The following is a 21,883-nucleotide window of genomic DNA, read 5'->3' as shown; positions in this document are numbered from 1 at the left end:
TATTTATCACGCTAAATATGAAAAGCTCGTCACATTAATTCTCATCACAATCTGGCTGCAATAGTGAAAAAGAAAGCGGTTAGATTATCCGTGTGAGGCAACCATAGACACTAGCTTGTCGCGGATTCGATGCATAATTAAATTAATAAGAATCAGTTGGAAAGAAAAAAACTATAGTCCTCTCACCCCTGTGGTTAATTATTATACATAGATATGTGACTTAAATTCACGGTTGCCTCTCATCACGAGTCAAGGAGTTCCCACCGAATTATTTTTTCCCGCTACGATGTTGTATATCAGCCACAACAATTAAAAGAACAAAGTTTGGCACGCCAAAATCACGGTTTCATTAGCAGCTCCAACACTTTGCTAATTAAGCTTATACGGTGCGTCCAACTTGCTGCGTGACGTTCGCATCCTGCGTGGGCGGCTCTTGATTGCCGCCTAATAACATAACCCATGCTTCTTTACTTCGTCTTTTTGCTTCAAAAAAGGAGATGCGATGCGAACGGAAACGGACGGCCTGAGAAATGAGGATCTGCATGCAATGCAACTCTCGGCCGCCGGCGCATTCTGACTCCGAATCCAACAATCCCCGTAATCGCCTGACACGATCGATCGTGCAGTTTGAAATTCCAAGCAATCCAAATCCAACTGTTCATGAAATGGAGATGATCAGGAAAAAGGAGATGCAGCAGCTCCGGCGATCGATCGGTGAGTGAGCAACACTAGTACAGACACGGCCTTTACTTCCGGCGAGGAACCCCCTCTAGTCCTGGTTTCTCACCCAGGAGCAAGCATCCGAGACTAAAGAGGGTCCTTTAGTCACGGGTCAGGAATCGAAACTAAAGGGGGACCTTTAGTCCCGGTGGATAACACCAACCGGGACTAAAGGTGCCTTCTGACATGCCACGAGGCCGGCACCCTTTAGTCCCGGTTGGTAATACCAACCGCGACTGAAGGTTATTTTTTTTTATTTTTTCTTTTCTTTTCATTTTTTTGTTTTCCTTTTAAAATATGTTTTCGAAGTCGTATTAGTATATTCCGGTTCAAGCACAACGAACGTATTAAATGACACAATTCAAGCATAGAACTATATATATATATATATATATATATATATATATATATATATATATATATATATATATATATATATATATATGTATGTATGTATGCATGCATGCATCATATATATATTTACATGCATGCATGCATATGTGTATTTTACATTATATTATTTCATGTGCATATATTACAAAAGATTGCATTACAGTTGTTGTGATATAACAAGTTTCCTCTCATCCTCTAGCTTGGCTTCCATGGCAGTGTTGGATCGAAGTAGAACTCGCCCTTGAAATCGATGACCTGGTCATTAAAAAATCCGGCTATAGACTCTTGAATTGCTTTGATCTGGTCTTATCGTATGACCTTTTCCTCCAACCATCGAGCCTACAGGTTTGAATTAAAGGAAAATAAATTAATATATGTATATATATATATATATATATAAAGACATAGTAACACAATCAATAATAATAATTAAATGAATATATAGTGTATTTTTAACGTACTTTGAGTCTCTCTGTAGGAGTTCTTTGGGAGACCTCCTTGATAAACTTGCAAACATAGTTGAAAGGTCCTTGTTTGGTTTTGGTAATTGAGTGACAACTTAGGTGGACTAATTGTGTTTATGTGAGATACACAGGTGATTAGTCCACAGGTACATGTGTGTGAGCAACATATGCCATGAAGGTGAAAATGGCTTGGAGATGTTGCAAAGCTCACACATGTGATGATGAAGGAGCTTATTGCACATGAGACATGACATTGAGTCATGTGATCAAGGTGGAGAAGATCAAGACATGACTTGGCTTGATGGACCAGTTGCAAGCGTGAAGGGCAAGTCGAAGGCTTTGGAGTGATGGACCGCGTGGCGGTGAAGCTTGAGCAAGACTTGGCGCCGATGGACGATGGCAACGGTGAAGAGCAAGGAGAGTCAAGATCGATGAACCAATATGATCATGTGATGATATGAAGTGGATCATATCATTGTTGATCGTGTTGGTGCATGTGTTGCATCGACATTGGAGGAGATGGAATGGAATGCGCAAGGCAAAGGTATAACCTAGGGCATTTCATTTCACCGGTCATAGGTGTGTAGAGAAGTTTATGACCGGGTTTAGGATAGATGGCCGTACTATCAAGAGGGGCAAACTTGTTTGCATATCGGTCATCTAGTGCCACTCGAGTGATCTAACTTTGCATTGTCGCTAGGATCGAGTGGCGTGGCAAGTTGAGTGGCTAACATCCTTTGGGAAATGATTGTGAAAATGCTAACACACATACACATGGTGGTGTACACTTGGTGGTGTTGGCACATTTACAAAGGAGGTGGTGTTTGCAGGGTTGAGATGGGTTTGGGTCCCTCTCGGGAAAATGGACATAGGATGATAGCTAGACCGGAGGTCAAGTGACCGTTGGAACCGGGACACGTGGTCATCTGTGGGCGACCGGACGCTGAGGTCCAGCGTCCGATCAACACGACCGGAGCGTCCGGTCGGCCCGACCGTTGCCCAGTGAAGGGGTAACGGCTAGTTTAGCCCTTGGGGCTATAAATAGAAGTGGCCCTCGGCCATGGCTGGTGTGGAGCACACTAGAGCCTTGGTGGCTTATGTGGTAGTGCTTGGGAGCCCTCCATCTCACACATACATGATAGTGATCATCCGATAGTGTGAGTGAGCGATTCTAGTGCGATTGCATCGTGAGGTTGCATCGAGTGGCACTAGGTGGTCGTGTTGCAAGCCAGTGGTGCTTGTTACTCTTGGAGGTTGCCACCTCCTAGACGGCTTGGTGGTGGTCTCCGTCGAAGCGCGCAAGAAGCTTGTGCGGCGCTCCGGAGAAGAGCTTGTGAGGGGTACTTGTGCTCGCCCCGCGGGAGCCGCGAAGAGCAACTCTAGTAAAGCGTGTCATTGAGCTACCCTCACTAAGGGGTGGGTTCTTGCGGCGCCCGACGTGCGGGCTTAGCGGGTGATGCTAATTAGCCGCCGAACCACCAAGTGAGCGGTCGACACAACGGGGACTAGCGTGTTGGCAAACACGTGAACCTCGGGAGAAAAATCATCGTGTCAACCTTGTTCTTCCCGTTGGTTTGCATCCCCATTACACAAGCTTGCAATTACTTTTATACATATTAAGCTTGTGTAGTTGCTCTTGTAATTAGATAGCTTGTGTAGCTTGCTAATTACCTTCTAGCTTGTGTAGCATAGAAGTAGCTCCCTTGCGTGGCTAATTTGGTTTTAGTAACCTTGTTAGTCACATTGCTTAGTTTGTGTAACTAAGTATTTGCGCTCTCTAATTAGGCATTAGTTGCCTTGTTATTGAGCATTGCTAGTGAGCTTAGTTAGCTTTGTGCTTTTGCTTACTAGCATGTGTAGGAGCTCCCTCATTGCATAAAGTACTAGTGGCATAGGTTTGTGTGACCTTGCACCTAGAATTGATTAGTAGAGCTCTAGCTAGCCCAGCACCTTTGTTGCATAATTGTTATCTTTGCAAGGTGCTAGCGAACATATATAGTGGGGTATAGTCTTGGCTAGACCGATAGTTTTAATTCCGCATTTGTATCGGTTAGCCAACGTGATTAAGTTTTAGAAAAGACTATTCACCCCCCCTCTAGTCGCCATCTCGACCCTTCAATAGTAACCACAGTAGTTGTTTCCCTGTTCTTGCCTCAGACACCACTTTACGAGAAAAAGATTTGTCATCCAATCTGGTGATCCGGTGAAAGCTATATGTTTAATTAATAAAGATGATGCGATTTAGGGGACTTACTTTCAAAGGGATTACATTCAGTGGCGCTTTGTATTTTCCCATGTGTTGCTTCTCAATAAAGGTTTTTCAAACACTGCCCAATAAAAATTTTACCACGTCATCAGATATAGTTAATCATCATGTTTGTGTGCATATATAGTTGCTAGAGATACCGAAATTACCTCTGGATAATATCTATCATATCTTGGTAGTCTTGTTGTGGTTTTCTCATCGAGTCATAGATTATCAAGTGACTTTTCACCAGATCGATGTCCATCAATATCCAGTGATTGCTGCATGTGTTTATAGGATATAACGCATAACACTCATTAATTAACTAGAATCAACATATGAGCCATTAAGGATGATCGACATTATTAACACTCACTTGAAGTTGTAGGGAAAGTGTATATCCTTCTTGTGGCGTTGGTTCACTAAGAAGTTCATGAGGTTACTCTCTGACCCAGACTTCCAATTAGGCTTTGAAGTAACTGGGTCTTTGAATACTATATGGGGATCAACAAAACCAATTTTATTGCAGCCTTTCTTTCTGCGCTCTATCATTGTAAATCTGCATATATATAGTACTTGTTAGGATAATTTATATGCATATACACACATATGATGAGTTTAATAATAGATCGAAAGAATTATTACTTACAGGCAATAGCAGCTAATGATAACTTTGTCCAAAGAGGTCAGGTGGTATAGTTGATGAAATTCTGCAAAGTCAACATACATAACATCTTCGCCACGGAACCAATGTTCGTCTCTAATTCTGACACCAACGCAGAAGTCTCTACCGGTAGACGCCTGCATGTACCACTTGTTTAGCAGGTACATTTGCGTCCCCAGATCACCTAAGGATTGAGGGTTGTATAGACTTTGGCCTAGTATAAATTTTTTCTTCCAAATATCAACCTCCGCCGTACTCTCAATGTTTCCATCACCAAACATATGGTAAAGGTCGAGACCAGTCTCTTCGATAAATTCACCAAGGTGATCCAAATCGACATCCGGAGGTATGTTTGTCTGATGTATTAATCCTAAATTCGAACCATATTCATTACCAACAACTAGCGGGGGGACTGATTGGTGCGATTGTTGTCCGAGTTGTGCAACTCCTTTCCCTGCCCGCTTCTTTTTCTGTGCCACCTCAATTGACTTGGTGAGAGTGCGGTCATAGTCCGTTAACGTTGCTTTGGACGGCTTACGAGATTCCCGCTGTTGTTGATGGTAAGAAGCCACCTTTTTTCTTAGAATATCTGGAGCTACGAAGAAGTACGGTTTCTCTGGGTTACTCCTTGCTTCTTGATCCTTTTTAAGTTTGTCATAGAATCTGGACATATCTTTTTTTATATGCATCAGTTACTTTTTCCTTCTCTTCAGATATTATTTTGTGAATAGCCCTTGGTTTCACGGTGGCTTTCTTTGCCAGCGGGGGCTGGTTCTTCGTTTGCGGGGCTAGCCTCTTGCTAGTACTTGGCTTCTTGGTAGGCGGGGGCGGGGGAGGCGTTGGAGACCTCCTTGGAGGTGGTGGCAGCGGCGTTGGAGTCCTCCTTGGAGGTGGCGGCTGCAGCGTTGGAGACCTCCTTAGAGATGGTGTGGATGCAGCCTCGCCTTCCAACACATTGTCATCGTACAGAGCACTATGATGATCTGGCGATTGAACAATTAGACTTAGGTTGGGGAAGGATCTGCTAAAAAAAGGAATGACATATTATTATGAGCAGATTGTTAATTATTTAAGCCAATATAAATTAATGATGTAGTGTTTTCATCCGCACCTATGGTGAGGTAGTTCAGGAGGAGGTGGAGGCGACATCCCGGGAATGATGATGTAGCGTTTGCGCCATAGAATGAATGTCTTCTCTGCTTCTCCTAGAGTCTTCTCGCCATCACCTCCAGGAATGTCAAGAGGCAAATCACTAAAACCTTTTTTAGCTTTATCTACCGAGATGGTAGCATATCCTTCTTGGATTATATTCCCATGAATCCTTGGTGTCTTGGTTCGATCGATAGGATTAACAAGACCGATAGCCACCTTTATTGTGGAATTCCCCTTTAGAATGTGTAGCTCACACGATGTACAAGGTTTAGTGACGTCATCCATAGGGAAGCGCAGTCCTGTGTCCCCTTGATTTGGTATCTCCGTGGAAGCGTAGCTACTTTTCAACTGAGCAGATTGGCTAATGTTGATTCCTAGCTCTGATGCCTGCTTGCTTGCACTCACTGCTATTTGCACTTGCCTTCTAATTTCCTCCTGCATTCTCGCTTCAAGGTTTTTTCCCCGCTCCTGTGCTTCACGCACCGCTTCCTCCAACCTCTGGAGCCGCTGTGCCTCTTCTTCCTTCTTTCTCTGGTGGCTTCTGTAGGAAGGTCTGTCCTGAGAGAATCCATGCTCCCACAAGACACTTCCTTTGCCTCTAGTTCGGCCACCGTGTTCAATAGTCCCGATGGCGTATGTCAGTTCATCCTTCTCTCTGTTGGGCCTGAACGCACCACTAGTAGTAGCTCTCTAAGCATAAAACAATCTTTCTGCTGCTTCTTGCAGTCTTGCGCCATAAACGCACTTCCCTGTCTCCTGGTCCAGTGTTCCCCATGAGCGAAAAACCAATTCTTTGCACGCTCTCCCCACTCGAGTGATTCTGGTGTGATACCCTTGGCAAGAAGGTCTGCTTCCATTTTATTTCACTTCTTAATGGTAGTCGGGTAGCCACCTGATCCCAAGTTATGGTGGTATGTCTTTTGTTGGACATCACGTTGGTTCTTTATCACCCGACTCACACCCTCTTCCGACATCTTGTACTATACAAACTCATCCCAATAGGGCCTCTGCTTTGAGATCGGGCCTGGGACAGTGAAATCTGGTGCTATGTTCTTCTTGACATTGTCGTGTATAGGTGTTTCTTCCAAGTCTGAAACTGGGTGGCCATCTTCTTCATTGCCCAATCCCTAATTCGCTCCTTCAATTCATCACCATCTATTATATCATCATAACCATCTGTTTGGAGCGTGAAATGTTCCAAGACATCATTCCAAATTAACGTCTTGTCACGATCGGAGACAAAACTAATATGAGGAGCATTGGTCTTCTTCTTCCATTCGCGGGTACTGATCGGGAGCCGAACCCGTACAAGGTAACCACAGTGGTGCATGAATTTTGTTTTATTTGGCCCCCCGGTTCGCCTGTATCCACAGTGAACTCCGAGATGATGAAGCGGCCCTCCAATGGCTTTTTGGGACCTCGAACATTTTTACTCTTCGTTGTAGTTGTTGATGTCGATCCAGAGGGCTACAAAACATAAACATTGTTTTAATGTCATGAGCACACATAAGACATATGATAATATATATAGCTAATAATAAAATATATATACTTAGCCAATATGTTGTTGCTCATTTTGTTCAAGAGCTAAGTACTGACTCCCGTCATCTGCATCCTCTTGCACATTATTTTTAGCACCATCATCGCCGGCAACTTGAGTGCCAGTGTTGATCAAATTCATCATCAACTCCTCCTCATCCATGTTTCTCGGGTCGGCCATCTAGCTTCAAAAAACAAAACCAATATATAGTACGTCAAATCAGCTTACATGCGTAAAATCTACGAACAGTATGCATTATTAAATCTTGCCCCTCGGTCACGGACGCAATTCGCCACACTAGGGCGAACTGTGTCGGTACTAGGGCGAATTAGGGCTATACATAAATGGCCGAGGGCGAATTGCGTCGGTGACTAGGGCGAACCACGTCGGTGACATCAACAACGCGGTTCACCCTAGTCACCGACACAATTCGCCCTAGTGTGATTGTTTAGCGTTAACGATAACGATAATACGAATGTTGATCGACTAGGCCGCGAGAGAGGGCGGTGTGACGAGAGTGGCGGTGCTCCGCCGTATAAACCCTAAACCCTAGGGCGAACGAGGGCGAACGAGGGCGATGGTGCTCCGCCGTATAAACCCTAAACCCTAGGGCGAACGAGGGTGGTGGTGCTCCGCCGTATAAACCCTAAACCCTAGGGCGAACGAGGACGGCAGTGCTCCACCGTATAAACCCTAAACCCTAGGGCGAACGAGGACGGCGGTGCTCCGCCGTATACATAGAAACGCATGGGCGAAGGAGGGCGGCGGTGCTCCACGACGTATATATACATGCATATGAATACAAATGATGAAAACATATGGATCGCAATCGAGGACAAGGACGTACGGCAAGACGAGCGGCGTGGTCTCGATGTCGGCGCAGAGTGGGCGGGGGCGGTGGTCGGTGCAGCAGAGCGGGCCGGGCCGTGTCGGCGCGGTGGCGACCGGCGTCGGGGGCGCGCACACTGCGGTCTATGCTGACGATGACGACGTGAGGCGGGCCGGGCCGGGGGCGGTGCTCAGCGCGAACTGCTAGGGGCGGCGGCACGGTGGAGGCGGCCGGCGTGCTGACCCGCGCGTCGGGCCGAGGCGGTGGAGGTGTGGCCCGCGTGTCGGGCCGGGGCGGGCAACAGCTAGCGCCGCGAGGTCGTTGGCGCACGGTGGTGGGTGGTGCACGGGCGCGCGCGGTGGAGGACCGCACGAGGTCATCGGCGCGAGGTCGTCGGCGGCCGCACGAGGCGAGGCGCGGGCTCCGGTGTCACGGCGGTGGGCTGATGCGCGGGGGCCAGGCGACCGGCGTCGGGCGGGGTGGCGACCGGTGTGCGGCAGCGTCGGTGTTCGAGGTGGGGTGGCGACCGGCGCGCGGCAGCGACAGGCATGCGACAGCGCCGGCAGGGGAAGACGAATCGGCGGCGGCGCGAGGAAGAAGAGAGAAAAGGCGGCGGTGTTCGACGAGGAAGAAGAGGAGGGGATCGATCTGCGCCAGGTACTGGCGCTTATATACCAGGGAGATTTACTCCCGGTGCCATCTACCAGCCGGGAGTAAAGGTCATTTACTCCCGGTGCGTGTTACCAACCGGGAGTAAAGGTATACCTTTTCTCCCGGTTGGTAACACGCACCGGGAGCAAAGGTTTTTTTTTGGCGGGCTACGAAACTGCAACCCACCTTTACTCCCGGGTGGGCTTCCCACCCAGGAGTAAAGGTGAGCTGCAGTTTCGTTTCCCGCTTGTTTTGAGCAAAATTTTTAATAGAAATGCAATAGTCTTGTTAAATACATAGTAAATTAAATAAAAGTCATAAAATTATTTTGTTAAAAATATGAATTTTCTTTTTCTTTATTGCACATAGGAAAAATCTATAACCTAACTTTTTTTTATTTTTTGTTATAATTATAAAACATAATGTAACTAATATTTATTATTTCATTAATACAAAAATTTAGTGTTTAATTAAAATTATTAAAACTATTGGTTTTGGATAGGAAATTTGTTTTCACATCATTTTAACGTTAATATTTTAATTTTTCATCACTCAATATCCTAATTTAACTTTTCGAGAGAGAAATCCCACCAAGTCAAACATTGATTTAATTTGAAACACGACATAATAAACATCTAAATTCATAATTATTACATAATATCTCAAACACACACTACATTAAATCACTATATCATCAAGTGGGCACAGCAGTGAACTTCTTCTTTACGTGTGTCCCTTGGTTATGATCGCGTCGTAACCATGGAGTGTCCTCATCATTTACCAAGATGCTAGGGTCTTTGTTCACTTTGAAGGGCGGAATTCGGTCATCCTTTTCATAATCTTCTGACATGTCCTACTTGTCCTCAATTCCCACAATGACTCTTTTCCCTGAAAGAACTATGTGGTGCTTTGGCTCTTTGGTTGAGTCATTATCGTTTTTCCCTCTTTTTGGTTTGGTAGACATATCATTGACATAGAACACCTGATTCACATCCTTGGCAAGGACGAATGGTTCGTCTTTGTACCCAATATTACTAAGGTCTATTGTTGTCATTCCATACTCGTTGTCTACTGTTACCCCGCCTCCGGTCACCTTGACCCATTGGTACTTGAACAATGGGATCTTCAAAGTAGGTGCATATTCTAGTTCCCATATTTCATCTATGCGGCCATAATATGTCTGCTTATTTCCATTTGGGTCTGTGGCATCTATGCGGACACCACTGTTTTGGTTGGTACTCCTTTTATCTTGGGCTACTGTGTAGAATATGTTTCCATTTATCTCGTACCCTTTGTATGTGACGATATGCCATGATGGTTGCATAGCCAATAAATACAGTTGCTCATGGATGCTCTCATCACTTTGACATTTTTTTTACAACCAACCGCCGAAAGTTTCCATGTGCTTACACGTAATCCAAGCTTCAGTCTTCCCTAGAAACTCGGATCGTAAGAGATCCTTGTGTGTCTCAATATATGGATCTACCAAAGAGGAGTTCTGTAGAACTGTGTAGTGCGCTTTATTAAAATAATCATCCTCCGTACCAATATATGTTTTCCTCCCTAGTGTCCCCTTTCCGCTTAGTCTCCCCTCATGTCTCGATTCAGGAACACCAATCGAGTCAAGGTCGGGAATAAAGTCAACACAGAACTCAATGACCTCTTCTGTTCCATAGCCCTTGGCGATGCTTCCTTCTAGGCGAGCACGGTTGTGAACATATTTCTTCAGGACTCACATGAATCTCTCTAAGGGGAACATGTTGTGTAGGAACTCAGGACCGAGAATGAAAATCTCCTTGACTAGGTGAACTAGGAGGCGTGTCATGATATCAAAGAAGGAAGGAGGGAACACCAACTCAAAGCTGACGAGACATTGAACCACATCATTCTGTAGTTTAGCTAGATCAGTTGGATCAATTGCCTTCTGAGAAATTGCATTGAAGAATGCACATAGCTTTATGGTGGCTAGACGTACATTTGGAGGTAGAATTCCTCTTAATGCAACTGGAAGTAATTACGTCATGAGAACGTGACAGTCATGGAACTTTAAGTTACAGAATTTCTTCTCTGGCACATTTATAATACCCTTTATATTCGAGGAGAATCCAGATGGTACCTTGATGTTGTTTAAGCATTCAAACATGATTTCCTTCTCCTCTTTGCTTAGAGTGTAGCTGGCATGACGTAAGTAATGGCGTCCATCATCTGTCTTCTCTAGATGTAGGTTGTCTCTTTCTCTCAAACAACGCAGGTCCTGTCGTGCTTCAAATGTGTCCTTAGGCTTTCCATACACACCCATGAAGCCTAGCAGGTTCACACAAAGATTCTTCATCAAGTGCATCATGTTGATCGAGCTGTGGACCTCTAGGACTTGCTAATATGGTAGCTCCCAAAATATGGACTTCTTCTTCCACATGGGTGCGTGACCGTTAGCATCGTTCGGAACAGGTTGGCTGCCATGTCCTTTTCCAAAGACGACTTTCACATCATTGACCATATCGAGTACATCCTCACCGGTTCGGTTGCGAGGCTTGGTCAGGTGGTCTGCCTTCTCTTTAAAATGCTTACCTTTCTTTCTTACGGGGTGATTTGCAGGAAGAAATCGACAATGGCCAAGGTACACGACCTTTCGACATTTTTTCAAGAATACACCTCTAATATCACCGAAGCAGTGTGTGCGTGCATTATATCCCTTGTTTTGACTGTCCTGAAAGATTACTTAGAGCAGGTCAATCATTGATTGTTACGAACAACAATGCTCGCAGATCAAAGTGTTCCTGTTTGTACTCATCCCACACACGTACATCTTCTTTATTCCACAAAATGAGAAGTTCGTCAATAAGTGGTCTCAGGTACACATCGATGTCATTGCCAGGTTGCTTCGGGCCTTGGATGAGCACAGGCATCATAATGAACTTCCGCTTCATGCATAACCAAGGAGGAAGGTTGTAGATACTTAGGTATAAACAAAAAATTAAAACTTTAATCACAACCATTATGAAAATAGGTATAAACTAATCATAATCATAAAATACGATAAAATAACTCACATTGCGATCCGGACACTTGTAGAAGATACGGCCATTGTTGGGACCCTCCTCCTTCACCCGGTACTCCATCACAATTTTCGTCTCATCACGACACTTGCCGCATAGAATGAGAGGGAGGCCCGGCCTAAGTCGCTTTGGAAACCCATGAGAGGCCGATGACCTGGAAACAGTTACCATCTACTATCTATACTTATTTTTTAATACACTATAAATTTTTCATTTTATAAACAAATAAAATTAAGAAACTATAAAATTATCTATATCTCTAAACAATGAAGTGTGCTATGCATGCTAGAAATAAAAAGTGAATACTAATTTTAAATACCTACTTTAACCTTTCTTCATCCAAATATGCAAACTATAAGTTATTTTGAGCTCAAATTATTTACAAATAAAAAAACACTATAAAAACAATATATATATAGTGAATAATATGAGATAAGCCAATGATGAAAAATAAGAGTACGAGATTGGTAACCTTTACAACTGAAGAATCGACGGAGGAATCAAAGAAATCGACGGAGGAATCGAAGAATGGATAGAGGAAGCAAGAACACTAGTGCAGTGAGCTTCAAAATGTGCTGAGCTCGGGCCTCCTCGGGCTTGGGGAGGAAGGAGACGGCCGTGATATAAAGGGGGACCTTTAGTCCCGGTTGGTGGCTCTAACCGGGACTAAAAGTAACTTTCCAACCCTCGGCGCAGCCACGGCCCGGGAGTAAAAGTCTATCTTTAGTCCCGGTTGGTGGCTCCAACCAGGACCAAAGGTCCCTGCCACCTCATCTGACGCAGTAGCCGTTGGGCAGGGACCTTTAGTCTCGGTTGGATCCACCAACCGGGACTAAAGGTTTATCTTGTCCCGAGCGTAAAAAATACTGAGACTAGAACCTATTTTAACCGAGGATTAAAGATCTGTTCTCTATTGGTGGAAGAGAGAGATGCGGCAGCAGCAGAAGTAGCACGGTTTGGTGCAGGTAGTTGGGCCCTACCTGAAAGACGGCAGGCCACCGGCCCGGGCTGGCCACCTGCCGCAGCCAGCCATGAGTAGTCCTCCGTTCCCTCCAAGAGGAAGAAGGGAAAAAAAAAACGAGGCGCCACCAGCTTCGCGAAGCTGCTGGCCACTGGCCGCGGTGGCGCCGTGCCGACCAGACGCGCGCCCCGCGTGGGCAGGTCAAGTCAGCCGCGCGCCCGCCCCTCATCTTGGACGAGGCCAGTAAATCGCCGGTTGGATTCGTTGCGTTCCATGGGTGCGCGGATGAGATTTGCATGTTCAACAGTGTGCAGCGGCATGCTGGTTGCGACGGCCGCCCAGTGCTCACCCTTTGTGACGTGACTACATTTCCTTGAAGAAATCAATATGCCTATTTTTGTCTTAGTTCGTGAATCTTCATTTTTTTACATGAAACAATGAAACATATATTTTGTGTGTCTTTATCCTCGCATTCTAAACAAAGACATTCCTTATCCATCCTTGCAGTATTCTAAATAAAGGCACTCTTTATCTAGATAGAACGTCGATAAGATTTCCGTGAAGAATAGAAAATTGTAAAAAAAAACATTTGAACTAAGGTTTTGTGCGTGTTCTACCTTGCTCGGTCTACCAATGGATTATTATGATGAGTAGCACATCCACAGGGACGTGAGCAAATCTGAGTAATCATTTGAAAAGTTGTTATCGACGGCTACGAGATAAGAAAGAGTTGGGGAAGTACGGTCGCCAATCAGGAACGACCTCTATCCTCTTTGTGCCGTGAAAGTTACATATTATCGCTTATTTGGATGATGTGGTTTTTGAAAACTATAGTATCACAAAATTGTGGTTTATAAGCCAAAGAGACATAAAACCGTGGTTTAGAAAAAAGAGGTCATGAGTGAAGTTTCTAAAACTCTAAAAAGATTACATTTTTGACAAGGTTTTAGAGGCTACAAGATTTGTTGCATCTAAATACCCGGCAGCTTTTAAAAACTATAGTATTTCTCTAATGCTTCAAAAATACTTTGCCTCCAAACATGACCTTACATACCAATTCTATTATTTTCTTGTTATTTTTTTTGCATACATATTTTATACCTTAGAATAAGGAGCTAAACACATGTAAACATGTGGGCTACACACTTGTCGCGTATATGCAAGATCCTGCATTGGCTAATGATTAGACCCACATGTTAGATAAAAGACCGTAGATAATTAAGCCGTAGCAGAATTATCCTATTGGGTACTCATTGATGATTATAGGCTTAGAGATATGTCCCTACTGTTTTACGTATTCCTAGAAAAATTATCCAAGTGCTAGCAATATAGCACAAGCAGAGAGTGCGTCTTTTTTTTTTTTTTTTGAGGAGAGTACGTCTTTAATTTGTCCTGAGAAAAAAACAACCGACCCCTAAGAAAAGGTTTGGTTTCCCTACAATTTTCATATTCCATTCCAGGGAAGGAAACTCCCTTAGGCCTTTTTTGATGCCCATGTATTTATCTCAATCCACATGTGTTGAAGTAGATTAGAGTGAAATTAAACATAGTTCCATTCCAATCCACTCAAACACATGTGAATTGAAATGGATACACATGCATCCAAACAATACATTAGGGTATTTTGATTTTTCTAGAAAAATAGGAAAAAAAACCCTATAGGAACACGTAGATTTCAGTACTGGATATTCTATGTAAGTACAAAACTAGAATAGCCCACCCACTATAGAAGATGGATGCAAATATGTTTGATCCCAAAATTCTCTAATTTATAGTTCTCTTTAGCTTTGTCATCTCTAACTTGGAAGAAAGGTTCTTGGCAAAATATACTAACATCTACAATATCAAATATTAGTTTGTTTGCGCAAAAAAAAAGTTTGTCAAGACATTCTTTTGCATATTTAATAAAATTATTTTCTTGTTGTAAATGTTGATATATATTTTTTTATAAAAATAGAAAAATTACATAGAATAAATCTAAAGCGATCTATATCGTAATTTAACGGTGGATACCTTCTAAAATATGAATTAATGATGTACAAATAAACTAACTAATCACTTCTGCAATCTTACAACAATCACCAAACGCTCGCTCAAGATACATCGCTTTCTTTGCTTTACCACCCACCACTCCGCCAGTATGGCAGTACCTGTGGTCGAACCAAATTTCGTGTAGAACCGTCGGGCAGCTAGAACAAGGAAAAGGAGCAGAAAAAAAAAACTGGACTAATAATGTAACCCGGGCCCAGTGGTTCCGCTGCCGGCTGCCCTGAACTGAACAAACCGCCCATAGGGGCACTCTCGTCCTTTCACAGCAACGGTCAACCAGCCCCGATTCCTTCGAACTGCCTTGGCGGCTTGCTTCGCTTGGCCGATGCGAAAACGAAAGTTGCAGTCCTTGGAAGCTTCGAGCAACGAGATGGGGAGACGGAACCGTTGCTTTCACTTTCACCTTTGGAGGACGGAGACGACGAGTGCGTGAATGCGTACGTGCAGGTCGGTCGGGCAGTAAGTGGTGGTGTTGGTGAGATGCGGCCACGCGAATCATGGCCGGCTACGCCACAGAGAAGAAAGCCAAGAAAACTCAGGCAACGCCGGACCCGGAGCCTAGAGGGAGGCGGCGGCGGCTGGCAAGCAGGACGACGGCCGGGGGCCGGCGCTGCTGACCGAACCGAACCAACCACCTGCATTTCTTCTCGAGCTGGAGCCGGGCCCCGTGACAGCGCCAACCCCAGCCATGCGCGCGAGGGAACCGCCGTCGCCACTACAGGAAAATCAGGCTTTGCCGACTGCCAGTCTCTTTCCCGACTGCCTTTCTCCAGGCAGTCGGCAAAGGGGCTCTTTGCCGACTGTTTTTCTCTGGCAGTCGAAAAAGAGCCTGGCAGTCGGCAAAGCCTCTCCAAGGCAGTCGGCAAAGGCTGGCAGTCGGTAAAGAGGTCTTTGCCGACTGCAAAAGACAGTCGGCAAAGACAGACCGTCGGCAAAAGTGGTCGGACGGGACGGAATTCCGGGCCGTCGGCTTTGCCGACTGCCCTCCGTTAGCAGTCGGCAAAGGCCTGCCAAGCTCTTTCCCGACTGCCATGTTAGGCAGTCGGCAAAGAGTAAGTCTTTGCCGACTGCCGTACCACGGCAGTCGGCAAAGATTTTTTTTATTATTATTATTTTTTATCCCAGTTTTTTTCTGTGGGCAGTACATATTGTTTGAAATCTCATGTTCAAATTTGGGACCTTTTTATGATATTTTGCTATATTTCATTCAATTATTTTATTTCCTTGCATTTTCTCGCATAGTCCAAATTTGAACTGCAGGTGCATGAAATAATGAAACGCAGCCGTTCGAAAAATAATATTCATGTTGAAGAGTGTATTTTTAGGCCATGTACATGAACCCACTCAAAAAATTGAAGGTCTTGTCCACGACAGATGACCATCCCGATGCGGTATTAGTATTTTTTAATTATAAAAAATCCAAACGAAGTCTGAAAATCACGAAACTTGGCGAGGTGTCATGTTATCATATGCGGATACCATGGTAAAAATTTGACGATGTTTGGAGCAAGTTGCGTCATCTGATGTCCAAAACTCCCATATCTCACATGTGATATCATATGTGATCACATGTGAGATATCAGAGTTTTGGACATCAGACGACGAAACTTATTCGAAACATTTTCAATTTTTTACCATAGTCTCCACATACGATATCATGATGTCTTGCCAAGTTTCGTGATTTTCAGACTACGTTTGAATTTTTTATAATTGAAAAATACTTCTACCGCACCGGGATTGTCATCTCGCGTGGACAAGACCTTCTAATTTTTGGGTGGGCTCATGTACATGGTCTAAAAATACACTCTTCAACATGAATATTATTTTTCGAATGGCTGCGTTTGATTATTTTATGCACCTGCAGTTTAAATTTGGACTATGCGAGAAAATGCAAGGAAATAAAATAATTGTATAAAATATAGCAAAATATCATCAAAAGGTCCCAAATTTGTACATTGTACTTGAAACAATATGTTTAGCCCACAGGAAAAAATTGGAACCAAAAAACCAAAAAAAAAAAAATCTTTGCCGACTGCCGTGGGGAGGCAGTCGGCAAAGGATTTGCCGACTGTATGCAGTCGGTAAAGCCTTTGCCGACTGCCGCTTTACGGCAGTCGGGAAAGGCTCTGTTGTTTTAAAAAAAATAAAAAAAAGGAAGGGATAACCCTATCCACTCAACCCCCGCCCACCCCGCGACCCGCGCGCCGCCCCCGACCACGCTTCACCGCGCGCCGACGGCCCCCGCGTGGCCACCCGCGCGCCCGCCCATGCGCCTCCCCGCCGCGTCCGTCCGCGCCGAGATTCCCGCGCCCGGCGCCCGCGCGCGGCCGCAGGCGCCGCTGCCCTCCCCGCCGCGTTCCCCGGCCGCGCCGGCCCTCCAACCCGGCCGCCTGCCGGCCGCTTTCCGCGCGCAGCGCTCTGCCCCGCCCCGCCGTGGCCAGCCGCGGCCGGCAGCGCCGCCTGCCCCGGCCTCGTCCCCCCTGCGCCCGCCAGACCCCCCCCTCCCGCCGGCCATCTCCCCTCCCAGCTACTCGTCCGGCCTCCGGCGCTCGTCCTCCCGGGCTCTCCCTGTCGCTGCCCGCTGCGGCGCCGCCCGTTCTCCTCCTTGCCTTCTCTTGGTCTCCTCCCCAAGCGGCCAAGCCGGCAAGCCGCCTCCCGCCGGCTGCCCTCCGCCGTGGCCCGGCCGGCGGCCACGCCCAGGCTCCTGCTCCCGACTGGCCGGCTGCCCCCCCTGCTCCTGGCTCCTGCAGTCCTGCATCTGTCATCTCTGCTGCAGCTGCACATCTCGGTGAGCTACTGCCTACTGTTTTACTGAGATCCAGATCAGCTTCTATTTTCGATTTTGAATATTTAGTGATTCAGTCATATTGTAGCTTGTAGGGCATAAGAGCACTTTGAATAGATATCATCATTTATGTTATTTGTTAATATCTATTAGTATACGGCTAGTTGCATTTTTAGCCTTCTATTATTTAGCGCCCCCCACCCTCTTAGAACCGTGCTGAATTTTGAGACGAAAACAAGTGTTCAGTCAACGAGCTGTGTGAGGAATGTGTTCAGTCAACGTGTATGTGATGTCGGCCATCGAGCCGTGTATGTGATGTCGACCATCGAGCCGTGTATGTGATGTCGGCCATCGAGCCGTGTATGTGATGTCGGCCATCGAGCCGTGTATGTGATGTTGAATTCTTTTTGCAGGTTCTGGAAACCTCTCCGTACAAGGGAGGTTCTGCCGAAAATTTGTACTTATATTGTTTTGTTGTGTTTCAGAAAAGCGCAGGATCCGAAGTAGCCCCGTGCCTTGGTCGTCGGCCTGCACAGCGTCACCTCGGCACCTTAGGTATAACCCCTCTTCCCGTATCATGGTCTAGGTCGCGTCACCAAGTTAGGTGTCTCCCGTCCGAAATTGATACAGTTGGAAGTAGTACTTCCAACCGTATCTGTTTCGGATTGTCCACGTTTTTTGGACAGCCCACGGATGCGTAGATGGGTTAGCTTCCATGTCTTGCTCATGTCTGAGTCGTAGTTTCGGTTGCACCTCCCGGTTGTTCTCCGGATACACACACTCCCTACGGGGACGTGTATCTGGAGAACAGCGGGGAGGTGCTGCCGAAATTCCGATTCAGACGTGGGCATATTGTTTAATTATTACTTTGTTTTTGCAATTATTACTTTGTTATTATTACTTTGTTATTATTCTAATTCATGTGCTAATTGGTTTAATCTCTGTCTTTGTTTTTGCAGGCATAGGACAAAATGCCGGGCGGAAGTAGACCGCGGCGAAACACAAAGTCGATCTACGCACGGGCCCCGACACCGACAGGCATCGATGACGAGGCGTTGGAGGTGCCGACGTCAGAGGAGACTCGGTCACGTCGTAGGACAGCGAGGGCAGCAGCTCTTTCCCTCAGACGACGTGCAGGAGACCGGAGACGACAGCGAGGAGGAGGAGGGGGAGGAGGAGGAGGGGGAGGAGGAGACACCAGGGGATTCGACTTCCTCAGGTTCGCGCAAGGTCTACCAGCGTGGGAAACCGCAAAGGCGTTCTATGAAATGATGGAGTCGGCAAAGAGCACCGTCCTGTGATTCGACCTGAAGGTTCTAAGTAAGTAACCATTTATGTTTTTACGACTTATTCATATGACATGTTTAACATTAAAACTTCAGACTAACAATTCTTCTTACTGACTTGTGCAGAGGCTGGCAGATTGTGAGCGGGGGTGGTGCACGCAGTCCGAATGGCATGCTGGGTCTCCTGATTAAGAAGCACTACCCTGGCCTTATCGAACTCGACGACGGGACCAAGGTGGTGCCTTGGCATTGGTCGGACTTCTACAAAGTCAAGGACGCACACGAGGTCCCCATCGCGACAAAGATCAAGATGGAGTTTTGGGTGAGTTCTTATTGCACTGCTTTGTCGATACACATTCGCTGGACGTTTTTGAACTAATGAAACATGTAGGACTGGTTCACATGTGACGAGGGGTACGAGGACCGGGCGTCGGTGGTGTAGGACCGGGCCGCCATGGCGCGGGTGAAGGACATGTACTACGAGGCGCACGTCCAAGTCCTCGTCACCTACTACGCTGACGTGAAGCTTGAGAGGCTGCCACCCGCGGACGCCAAGAAGATGCTCCACTACCCTGAGACCGACGTTGCCAAGGACATCTACATGCAGGTAATTAAGGAACATTGCTTATGATTCCTTCCATGCAAATGAAGTAGAAGACGTTACTACTGATTCATCTTCTGCCATGTCATGTAGTTTCCTGCTGAATGGTGCAAAACATACATGGACTGCTGGGAGGCCATTGTGGACGCCTGGAGAACGCCGGAGTCGTATGAGGAGCGTCGCAGTCGAAGTGAACGTGCCAAGATGAGGCAAGGGCCGGCACACCACCAAGGGAGCCGCTCCCTCGGACAGTACTGTGACGCATGGGTAAGCTTCTGTCGATTTATTTATTTATTTATTTATTTATTCTATCTCATTACGTGTAATCGTCCTTGTGTGTTCCTTGCAGTCCCGCTACCATGACGGGCAGGTCATCAACTTGTACGAGGGCTACGCTTTGTCGAACAAGGGCAAAGCGTCTGATCCGAACAACGTCTTCAGCTCGGCAGATGGGCCCGAGGCGTACACCAACCCGAACAGTCTATGAAAAGATGGCCCGGTACACCGAGGCGGCTCGCCAGCGCTATGGTCCGGACTACGATCCAACCCAGCAGCCCCTGGACACAGACCTCGTGATGAGGACGGGAGGAGGGAAACCGCACGGCCAGTACTCGATTGCCAACAACGCAATCGATCCGACCAACGTTCCTAGCCTTCGTCAGATTCGTAGGTCCACCAGCACGACCTCCGACGTCCCCATACGCCGTCGGCAGCCGTCCACGTTGGCAGCGGTTCAGGTACCTTCAGTTCCATTCCTCGTTAATTGGTTTTACATATGTACCTAATTACCTGGGTGTGACATTGCAGTCCGAGCTGGCCGAGCTGCGGGCCGCGACAGAGGCCCGAGAGGAGGCCCATCGGCGGGAGATAGCGGCCAGAGAGGAGGCCCATCGGCAGGAGGCTTTGCGCTGGAGGCAGGACTTTGCCAGCTACATTCAGAGCATTCAGATCCCTGGTGCTGTCATGCCTCCTTTACCCGCCACGATGTTCGGTCCAGCACCTATTGACCCTACGGGGAGTACGGTGAGTATATATATTGGTCTCCATTGTTTTCACGAGGTCTGTGTAGCTACTAATGAGATCATGTCTACTTTGTGCAGTCAATGTCAGCGGGTTCGAACCCGACTCCTCCAGATGGACGTTCTCCTGGGTGGCAGGTTGTTTCGCCTCCGACATACTTCGGGCCTCCGGGTGGCGGTCTTCCTCGGCCTCCACAGTACGGGACCGGAGCGGCGGTGAGCTACCCTCTGCCACATACCCACCACGCGCACACCGGGTGGGAGCACCGCTACACGTCGGCGCCGCTCCAGCAAGGCCAGTCCTCATGGTCTTCGTGGCCTTCAGTTCAGGATGAGCATAGGGACCGTGGGTCGCACGAGGAGTGAAGTTCTTTTGGTTTGATGTTGGACTTGCGCACTTGTTTTTTATGTTTCGATGATCTGTGGACTGTATGGATATTAATGCTTATGGATGCTTGGATGTGATCTATATGTGAATTCGTGTTATATATGCGTGCATTTGGCTTATATATATAAATGTGTGATCTGTGTACTTTAAAGTGTGATATGTATATGAAAAAACAGGAGAGAAAAGAGAAAAAAAAAATTTTCCAGCTTTGCCGACCGCCTTCCTGGCAGTCGGCAAAGCCTTTGCCGACTGCCAGGAGAAAAGCAGTCGGGAAAGCCTTTTTCGACTGCCAGGAGAAAAGCAGTCGGCAAAGGCTTTCCCGACTGATTTTCCCCTGGCAGTCGGGAAATCCTTTGCCGACTGCTTTTCTCCTGGCAGTCGGGAAAGCCTTTGCCGACTGCTTTTCTCCTGGCAGTCGGGAAAGCCTTTGCCGACTGCCAGGAAGGCGGTCGGCAAAGGAGACGGGACGGGACGGCGACGGAGTCTTTACCGACTGGTTATACGGCCGTCGGGGAAGCCTTTACCGACTGCTGTCCGGAAGGCAGTCGGAAAAGAATTCTTTCCCGACATCTTCTCTCCCGGCACCCCTTTGCCGACTGCCTAGGCGAAAAACGGTCGGCAAAGCCTTTGCCGACCGTTTTTCAGCCTTTGCCGACTGCTTTCGGCAGTCGGCAAAGAGGCCGATTCTGGCCAAAGCGTCGTGGGGAACGAGCCACGAGGCAGTGAAATGAATCGGGTTAACATGGGTATATGGAAACAAAATGTCACGCGAGTGAGTGAGCATATACGCGGAGACGAAGGTCGTCGCTACTTGCCAGCGAAGATGGCACGCACGACACGACGCTGCCGCCACGGCGGGGAGGCTGAAGGCGACGCCGGTTCGATGGTCGGTTCAGTTCCGCCGCCCGGCCGCTGCGGGAGGCCCCGGTGATGGCGACGCTAGCTGTGCCTGCCTGTTTACAGCATACTCACCCCAGCTGCCAGTCCTGTGTCTCGACATCATAGCTGAACTGAACGGACCGGCGTCGCCATCAGGCCCCCGCCGGCAAGGAGCGGCTAAGCCTGGTAAGAAACAGATGT

The 21,883-nt window shown here is 46.9% G+C and overlaps 2 protein-coding genes across 2 annotated transcripts; both read left to right on the top strand.

Annotated features, from left to right (window-relative positions):
• The first annotated feature begins 19,249 nt into the window (after positions 1-19,249).
• Positions 19,250-19,883, top strand: LOC136523412 (uncharacterized). Its single transcript, XM_066517101.1, has 3 exons — positions 19,250-19,402; positions 19,490-19,663; positions 19,746-19,883. Exons 1-3 carry the CDS (start codon positions 19,250-19,252, stop codon positions 19,881-19,883), a joined length of 465 nt encoding a protein of 154 aa, XP_066373198.1.
• A 65-nt stretch (positions 19,884-19,948) lies between these two features.
• LOC136519649 (uncharacterized) lies at positions 19,949-20,913 on the top strand. The gene is made up of 3 exons (XM_066513027.1): positions 19,949-20,133; positions 20,204-20,419; positions 20,497-20,913. The coding sequence occupies exons 1-3, from the start codon at positions 19,972-19,974 to the stop codon at positions 20,779-20,781; spliced, it is 663 nt and encodes a 220-aa protein (XP_066369124.1). The 5' UTR covers positions 19,949-19,971; the 3' UTR covers positions 20,782-20,913.
• The last annotated feature ends 970 nt before the right edge of the window (positions 20,914-21,883 follow it).

Source organism: Miscanthus floridulus, chromosome 18 (assembly GCF_019320115.1).
Source record: "Miscanthus floridulus cultivar M001 chromosome 18, ASM1932011v1, whole genome shotgun sequence".
Taxonomy (NCBI): domain Eukaryota; kingdom Viridiplantae; phylum Streptophyta; class Magnoliopsida; order Poales; family Poaceae; genus Miscanthus; species Miscanthus floridulus.
The sequence above is the reverse complement of the archived record's forward strand: the minus strand, read 5'-3'. Positions and strand labels throughout refer to the sequence as shown.